This window comes from Chiloscyllium plagiosum, chromosome 16 (genome assembly GCF_004010195.1).
Source record: "Chiloscyllium plagiosum isolate BGI_BamShark_2017 chromosome 16, ASM401019v2, whole genome shotgun sequence".
Taxonomy (NCBI): Eukaryota; Metazoa; Chordata; class Chondrichthyes; order Orectolobiformes; family Hemiscylliidae; genus Chiloscyllium; species Chiloscyllium plagiosum.
In genome coordinates this window covers 2,497,067-2,506,483 of record NC_057725.1, presented here as the reverse complement: position 1 = coordinate 2,506,483, position 9,417 = coordinate 2,497,067, and the positions used below count along the sequence as shown (strand labels likewise).

The 9,417-nt window shown below is 46.2% G+C and overlaps 1 protein-coding gene across 1 annotated transcript in view; it reads right to left on the bottom strand.

Moving 5' to 3' along the window:
- fgf19 (fibroblast growth factor 19) overlaps positions 1–712 on the bottom strand; it is a 7,465-nt gene extending 6,753 nt beyond the window's left edge. The window contains exon 1 of the mRNA XM_043706361.1: positions 286–712. Coding sequence (XP_043562296.1) covers positions 286–577 — 292 coding nt within the window. The 5' untranslated portion in view covers positions 578–712. The remainder of the gene's footprint in view (positions 1–285) is intronic.
- Between the last annotated feature and the right edge of the window lie 8,705 nt (positions 713–9,417).

The window sequence follows — 9,417 nt, the reverse complement described above, 5'->3', positions numbered from 1 at the left end:
GAGAGTGTGTAGAGAGGGTGAGAGGGTGTGTAGTGAGGGTGTGTAGTGAGGGTGTGTAGTGAGGGTGAGTAGTGAGGGTGTGTAGTGAGGGTGTGTAGTGAGGGTGAGTAGTGAGGGTGTGTAGTGAGGGTGTGTAGTGAGGGTGAGTAGTGAGGGTGTGTAGTGAGGGTGTGTAGTGTAGAGAGGGTGAGAGGGTGTGTAGTGAGGGTGTGTAGTGAGGGTGTGTAGTGAGGGTGAGTAGTGAGGGTGTGTAGTGAGGGTGTGTAGTGAGGGTGAGACACTCACTGTACGCACTGCGCTCCCCGCTGCTGCCCACTGTGCCGTCCGGGTTCATCACTAGGTGCCAGCTGCCGGCGTTACTCTTGCTCTGCTCCGTGTACAGGTACAGGAAGCGGATCGTCTGTTCCCAGCCCGAGTCCAGGTGCGGGCTCGAGTCCGGGGAAGCGAGCGGCTGTGCCTGCGGCCCCCAGGCCAGCATCAGCTGGGTCAGGAGCAGCAGCCAGCAGACCGCTCGCCCCATCCTACAGCGGGCTAGCCGGCCCTGGGCTAGCTCCGGGAAATCCCAGGCAGTAAGCATTGGTGTAGGCAGAGAGAGGCTCAGGCAGGTTCTCTCCTCTCTGTCTATCTCTCTCTCTATCTCTCTGTGTCTCTCCGTGTCTCTGATGAGACCTGGGGGCGCAGCCTTTTAAAGGGTTCATTGCTTATCAGCAACATCGATACGCCTGCTCCCAAAAGAATTATTTGAAACTGGGTCATAATAGTATTTCTTTTAAAATGCCCGCCCACTCGTGAATTGCATCACAAATTCTCAGGGATATCCCAACCTTGAGCACTGTGTGGTGTGTGTGAGTATCTATATGTGTATTTGTGTGTCTCTGTGTCTGTGTCTGTGTGTGTGCATGTCTGTGTGTGTGTCTGTATGTGTCTGCCTGTGTGTGTGTGTGTGTGGGCGTATGTCCGTGTTTGTGTCTGTGTCTGTAGGTCTCTGTGTATGTATGTGTGTGTGCTGTGTGTTTAACAGGATCCTGGCTTTATACCGCTGCCATTTAGTGGAAATCTCAATTGACCCGGCCCTGGGAAGAAGCCCCATTTCAACGGTGAGACCCTACTTGGCCGGGCCATTCGGGGGAACAGACTTCAAGGAATTAGGAAGCAGTGATTAACCGGCCTTTGGACACTCAGAGTTTGATGAGGATTTGAGTCAGTGCACCGGGAGGACACTGAGACAAATACATTATGGTGAAATATTCCACAGGATTTAGGGGAGCCGCTGTATTGTTCAGGATGTTCCTGGCTCTCGCTGAGATTGCGGTGGAGTGCCTCTCTTTGCGGGGAATGTTGTGGGGTTAATGTAGGCGAAAGAATTCTCAGTCTCGATGGGATTTGCCATCTAAGGCCGGCTGAGGGCACTCTCTCATCACAGACTGCAGTCAGGCAGCCATCCATTCGGTGCTAACAAAACCCCCCTGACACAGTGGGAAAAGATGAAAGAGGTTAAGAAGTAACTACCTCCTTTGCATCTTCCTGCAGCAACGTTGTTACATTGGGAACGATTTCTTTCCACGGTGTTTCCCATCTTGTAAATTCCATTATTGCCTGGACCCTGGAGGAGTGGACAGAAGGACATTAAAGACACACTCGAAACAAAGGCTTTTGCGCAAACTGTGTGCTTACAAAAACTCCACACTAGTGAGCACAAGCTATGCAAAGAAAAGCCAGTCGTATTACATAGCCAGAACTCACTTTTTTTTTCATTTTCCCTGCCTTTCAGTCGCCTTTGATTCTTCTGTGCTCTGCTTTGATTTTTGTCTTTTCTCTTTGATTTTTGGTCTCTTTGCTTTTCCCCCTCTTTGTTTTGATTTTCTCAGTGTCTGCCTCTTTGTTGGAGCCTCTTTTATCTTGCTGGCACCCTTCTCTGTTTACATAGATCATCTTGTTCATTCGGTGCCATTTATTTTTCCCTTCCGCTTGACCACTCTGTGCATCTGTCTCCAAAACCTGTCTCCTGTTTGCCTCACTATTGCTCCCTCTTATTCGTTCCTGAATCCTGCCTCAACCATCCATCACCAGCCTCCTCCTCCTCTGCCCAGGCTTTGTTCACTTTTTGAAAGCCTACTCAGCCCAGGATCAGTTAGTATTTCTTTCTCCAAAACAGATTCACTCTTTTGAAGACTAGTGCAGACCAAGGTTCCTTATCTGTCTCAGGATATCTTCCCTTCAGGAATCTCCCTATCATGGTCAAATCCCCTCTAAATCCCCCTCTACTTCTGGTTTCACAAGAATTTGTTGATAATTGGGGCAGACTTCATGGATATTTTGGGCATGTCCGGCTTAGGATGCATGGCAGCGCATAATAAAGATTTAATTTAAAAATAGTTTGAATTAAATAACTATATGCTCACAGCATTTGCAAATATTTTGCACCAAAATTTAAATTTTACTTGCATTCATTTTTAAAATACGTAACTCCATTTTTGTTTCCCTTCTTTCTGCTGGGTTGCTAGTCTGAGTACTCTCATCCTCAGGCACATGTAGCCACACTTCATCTTTGAAATTTAATAGTACATAGAAATGTCAATGCAGTTGCAATATAAAAACAGGGCTTCCTCATCGACCAGTCCTTTTTTGAGATAATCTCCAAACAAGCAAACCAGTTTAATCACATTTCGCCATTGTGTTTACATCTGCTGTTTTATTAGTCTACCGTTCAACCTAACTTACTCAGAGTAGTAGGGGTGTGGAGCACACTGCCTGCAACAGTAGTAGACTCAGCAACTTTAAGGGCATTTAAATGGTCATTGGATAAACATATGGAGGAGAATGGAATAGTGTAGGATAGATATGCTTCAGATTGTTTCCACAGGTCGGTGCAACATCGAGGGCTGAAGGGCCTGTACTGTGCTGTAATGTTCTATGTTCTGTAATCTTGAATCATGAACTTGACTGATTATTTGGCTTGAAATTGTATCAGTCTGCCTCCATATTTCTGTCCCGAATTGGAAAGTTGTGAATAGAAATCCCAGAAGTTATTATCAGTTGATGATTGCATGCATGCTTAGAATGTCTTACAATGTTGGAGGTACATCTTGGATGAAATACAAAATAAATACTTTGCCTCTTCAAGTTACTCTAAAGATTTTGTTGTGCTCAACTCCTCCTGTGTCCTGACAACATTCTTATCCCAGGGGACTGAGGCTGATAGTAGTAACTTGGAATGATCATATATCCTGTGGGGACAAATTGGGTTTTGTTGTGATTACCATATGATCCAACAATACATTTTAACATTCATTTAGCCTTACTTATGAGGTCAGCAGCACTTACACAGTCTTAATCCCACAGGGAAAAGCCAAATTAAGGAAGGAGTTAAAAAAAAACATTTTGGAGTGTATATACCCACTTTGACATTACTATTGCTGAATCACCCACTATTAACATCCTGAGAGTTACCATTGACCAGAAGCTCAACTAGGAGAAAGTGAGGACTGCAGATGCTGGAGATCAGAGCTGAAAATGTGTTGCTGGAAAAGCGCAGCAGGTCAGGCAGCATCCAAGGAGCAGGAAAATCGATGTTTCGGGCATGAACCTGAAGAAGGGCTGAAGAAGGGCTTATGCCTGAAACGTCGATTCTCCTGCTCCTTGGATGCTGCCTGACCTGCTGCACTTTTCCAGCAACACATTTTCAGCTCAGAAGCTCAACTAGGCTAGCCACGTATATGCAATGTCTACAAGAGTGGATCAGAGGCTAGGAATCCTGAAATGAGTAACTCACTTCCCGACTTCCCAAAGCCAGTCCACTATTTAGAAGGCACAAGTCAGAAGTGCAATGAAATACTCTCCTGGATGGGTGTAGCTCCAATAACACTCAAGGAGTTTGATACCATCCAGGACAAAGGAACCCCACTTGATTGATACCACATTCACAAGCATCCACTCTCTCCACCACTAACACTCAGTGTGCACCATCTACAAGATGCATTATAGAAATTCAGAAACACTCCTTAAACAGCACCTTCAAGAATCCCATCCACTTCCACCTAAAAGGACAAGGGCAGCAGATACATGGGAAAGCCATCACCTACAGGTTTCCTTTCAGGCCATATACTGCCATTCCTTCAATGTCACTGGGTCAAATCCTGGAAACTATCCCTAATAACATTTGTCTATTGAAAGCACATGGACTGCAGTGGTTCAAGAACATAACTCACCACCACCTTCTCAAGGGCAACAAATTAATGCTGGCTCAGCCAGTAATGCCCAATCCCATGAATGAATATAATCACTACAACCTAAACTAAACTAGTGGCCATGTGACAATTCAATCATACCATGAGACAGCAACAACTCAGATTGGTAATGTAAACAGTACATATTGTAAATTATAATTGTCACAGTTTGTTATTACACATAAGATAACTGCAGTCAGCCATGTTGTTTTGTGTGATGCAAGATGTAATTCAATTAGGCAAGTGTTTTAAGCCAGCAACATAATGCTGTATTAAAAATAATTTCAGGGGCCTTACAGCACTGGGCATTAACCTACCATCTGAAAGTCTGGAGAGAGACTATTGAGAGGATAACTTCTGAACCACATAATTATCATGCTAATTCATATTTTCTAGGTAAGATAGCAGATCACCAACTCACTAACCGTTTGTGAGTTGGTGTTTAAGAATCCTGCAACTGATTTAATATCCTTCTGAACTACTTCTTGGCCTATACTGTTGCCTTAGATGTAAGATGCTGATCCTTCTCTGTCTGTGTGATGTTCTTCAAAAGAAACAGCAAGATTCATTCAGGAGCATTCAGAATGAGACATACACAAGCTATTATTATGTGGATTTATTTGTTTTGGCTCAGGACTCCTTGTGCTGGTACATGAGCATAGAACATAGAATATAGAACATAGAACAGTCCAGCACAGTACAGGATCTTCGGCCCACAATGTTTGTGTCGAACATTTATCTTAATTCAAGATCAACCTTACCTACACACCCCTCAATTTACTGCTATCCATGTGCTTGTCCAGCAGTCGCTTAAATGTCCCTCATGTCTCTGACTCTACTACCACCACTGGCAGTGCATTCCACACACCCACCACTCTCTGTGTAAAGAACCTACCTCTGACATCTCCCCCATACCTTCTTTCAATCACCTGAAAATGATGATCCCTCATGACAGCCATTTATGCCCTGGGGAAAGGTCTCTAGCTATCTACTCGCTCTATGTCTCTCATTACTTTGCACAACTCTGTCAAGTCACCTCTCTTCCTTCTTCTCTCCAGTGTGTAAAACCCTTACTCACTCAATCTTTCTTCATAAGACATGCCCTCCAATCCAGGCAGCATCCTGGTAAATCTCCTCTGTACCTTCTCTGAAGCATCTACATCCTTCCTATAACGAGGCAACCAGAACTTGACACAATATTTCAAGTGTGGTCTAACCAGGGTTTTACAGAGCTGCAGCAAAACCTCACAGCACTTAAACTCAATTTCCCTGATAATAAAAGCCAAAACACCATACGCCTTCTTAACAAACCTATCAACTTGCAGGGCAACTTTGAGGGATCCATGTACATGGACCCCAAGATCCCTCTGTTCCTCCACACTGCCAAGAATCCTATCTTTAACCCTGTATTCAGCATTCAAGTTCAACCTTCCAAAATGAATCACTTCACATTTATCCAGGTTGAACTCTATCTGCCACTTCTCAGCCCAGCTTGCATCCTGTCAATATCTTGTTGTAGCTGCAACAGCCCTCGACACTACCTACAACACCACTGACCTTTGTATCATTGGCAAACTTACTAACTCACCCTTCCACATTTTCAACCAAGTCATTTATAAAAACCACAAAGAGCAGAGACCCAAGAACAGAGCCCTGTGGGCCACCACTGGTCACCGACCTGCAGGCGGAATACTTTCCATCCACTATCACTCGCTGTCTTCTTTTGGCTAGCCAATTCTGTATCCAGACAGCCAAATTTCCCTGTATCCTATACCTCCTAACTTTCTGAATGAGCCGACCGTGGGGAACCTTATCAATTGCCTCACTGAAATGCACATCCACTGCTCAACCTTCATCAACATGTCTTGTCACATCCTCAAAGAACTCAATAAGGCTCACAAAGCTATGTTGACTATCTTTAATCAAACTATGTTTTTCAAAATAGTCATAAATCCTATCTCTCAGAATCCTTTCCTGTACCTTGCCTACCCCAGATGTAAGACTGACTGGTCTGAACTTCCCGGGGATTTCCCTATTCTTTTTCTTGAACAGAGGAACAACATTCACCTTCCTCCAATCATCTGGTACTACACGTGTGCAGAGTGAGGATGCAAAGATCATCACCAGAGGCACAGTAATCTCATTCCTCACTTCCCGTAGTAACCTTGGATATATCTGGTCCAACCCTGGGGACTTATTTATCTTGATGCTGCCCAGAATTTTCAGCATATCCACTTTCTTAATATCAGTCTGTTCAAGCCTATTAATCTGGTCCACGGTATTCTCACTATCAACAAGATACCTCTCTCAGGAAAGTGAGGACTGCAGATGCTAGAGATCAGAGTTTCCAGCACTGGTGCTGAAAAAACACAACAAGTCAGGCAGCATCTGAAGAGCAGAAGAATCAATGTTTCTGGCATAAGCCTTTCATCAGGAATGAGACTTGTGGGTTAATGTGGGGGGAGGGGAAATGAGGAAACTGTTGAAATCCACATTCATCCCACATGGTTGCAGGGTCCCAAGGCAGAATATGAGGTGTTCTTTCTCCAGGCGTCGGGTGGTAACAGTTTGGCACTGGAGGAGGCCCAGGACCTGCATGTCCTTGACTGAGTGGGAGGGGGAGTTGAAGTGTTCAGCCACGGGCAGTGGGGGTTGGTGGGCGGGGGTGTCCCAGAGATGTTCTCTGAAACAATCCATAAGAAGGCATCCTGTCTCCCTGATGCTCTTTTGTCGGTTACGTGAAACAATCCATCTTCCACAGTTACACAAGCACCACCTCCCACTTGTTCCTCCGCTACACTGATGACTGAATTGGTGCCACTGCATGCTCCCACAAGGAGGTTGAACAGTTTATCAACTTCACTAACACCTTCCACCCTGACCTCAAATTCACCTGGACTATCTCAGACAGCTCCTTCCCCTCCCTGGACCTCTCCATCTCCATCTCCATCAACCGACTGACCATGGACATCTACTACAAGCCCACCGACTCCCACAGCTCCATAGACTACACCTCATCCCACCCTACCTCTTGTAAGAACACTATCCCTTATTCCCAATTCCTCTGCCTCCACCGTATCTGTTCCCAGGATGACCAATTCCACCATAGAAAATCCCAGATGGCCATCTTCTTCCAAGATTGCAATTTCCCTTCCCACATGGTTGATGATGCCCTCCACTGCATCTCCTCCACTTTCCACACCACTGCCCTCAAACCCCCACCTCTCCCAATTCAACAAGGACAGAACCCCCTGTCCTCACCTTCCACCCCACCAACCTCCGCATACATCGCATCATCCTCCACCACTTATGCCACCTCCAAATGGACCCCACCACCAGAGATATATTTCCCTCCCCACCCTTATCAGTGTTCTGGAGAGACTATTCCCTCTGTGACTCCCTCCCACCAGCCCACACCCCACTCCTGGCACTGTTTCCTGCCACTGCAGGAAGTACAAAATCTGCACCCACACCACTCGCCTCACCTCCATCCAAGGCCCCAAAGGATCCTTCCATATTCGACAGAAAGTTACCTGTACATCTAGCAATGTCATCTACAAATCCTTTGCATCCGATGTGGTCTCCTCTACTTTGGGGAGACAGGATGCCTTCTTACAGATCTTTTCAAAGAACATCTCTGGGACACCCCCACCCACCAACCCCACCACCCAGTGGCTGAACACTTCAACTCCCCCTCCCACTCAGTCAAGGACATGCAGGTCCTGGGCCTCCTCCAGTGCCAAACTGTTACCGCCTGACGCCTGGAGGAAGAACACCTCATATTCTGCCTTGGGACCCTGCAACCATGTGGGGTGAATGTGGAATTCAACAGTTTCCTCATTTCGCCCCCCCCCCCAAATTATCCCAGTCCCAAGCCTCCAACTTGGCACTGCCCTCTTGACTTGTCCATCAAATTTCCCATGTATCCGCTCCACCTCCACCCCTCCCACCTATCACCTTCTCCCTCACCTTCATCTAACTATCACTTTCTCAGCTACCTTCCCCCCAACCCCAGCCCCATCCCCTCCCATTTATCTCTCAGCACCTCCAGCCCACAAGCCTCATTCTTGATGAAGAGCTTATGCTCGAAACATTGATTCTCATGCACTTGGGATGCTACCTGACCTGCTGTGCTTTTCCAGCACCACTCTCTCAACTCCCTATCTCTAGTGAATTCTGAAGCAAAAAAAAACTCATGTGGGGCCTCCCCTACCTCTTCAGCCTCTAGGCACAAGTTCCCTCCACTACCCCTGATCAGCCCTGCCCTCTGTCTGATCATTCTCTTATTCCTGATGTAAGTGCAGAACACCATTGGGTTTCCCTAATCCTTCTCACTAAGGCTTGTTCATGTCCCTTCCTGAAGAAGGGCTTATGCCCAAAACGTCGATTCTCCTGTTCCCTGGATGCTGCCTGACCTGCTGCGCTGTTCCAGCAACACATTTTCAGCTTTGATCTCCAGCATCTCCACTTTCTCCTCATGTCCCCTCCTAGCTCTCCACAGTCCATTTTTAATTTCTTTCCTAGTTACCCTGTAATCCTCTAAAGCTGTGCCAGTTCCTTGCTTCTTCAACAATAAGTAAGCTTCCTTCTTCCTCTTGACGAGAAGCTCCTTTTCTCTTGTCATCCAAGGCTCCTTCACCTTACCGTTCCTTGCCTGTCTCAGTGGGGCAAAGTTATCCAACACTCACAACAAATGCTCCTTAAACAGCCTCCACATTTCTGTTGTACATTTCCTGTAGAACAATTGTTCCCAATTTATACTCCACAGCTCCTGTCTAATAGCAGTATAATTTCCCCTCCCCCAATTAAATACCTCCTCAATATGTCTGCTCCTATCCCTCTCCATGGCTATGGTAACGGTGAGACAGTTGTGGTCACTGTCACCTAAATGCTCTTCCACCAAGAGATCTGACTCCTGGCCTGGCTCGTTGCCTAGTACCAAATCCAATATGGCCTCCCGCTAGTCAGCCTATCTACATATTGAGTCAGGAATCCTTCCTGGACACACCTGACAAATCAGTTCCATCCAGATCATCTGTACTAAGGAGGTTCCAATCAATACTGGGGAAGTTGAAGTCACCCATAACAACAACTCTGTTACATCTGCATCTTTCCAAGATCTGCTGTCCAGTCTGTTCTTCCATCTCTCTGCTGCTATTGTGGTTGGGAGGGGGGTGGTTTACAGAAAATA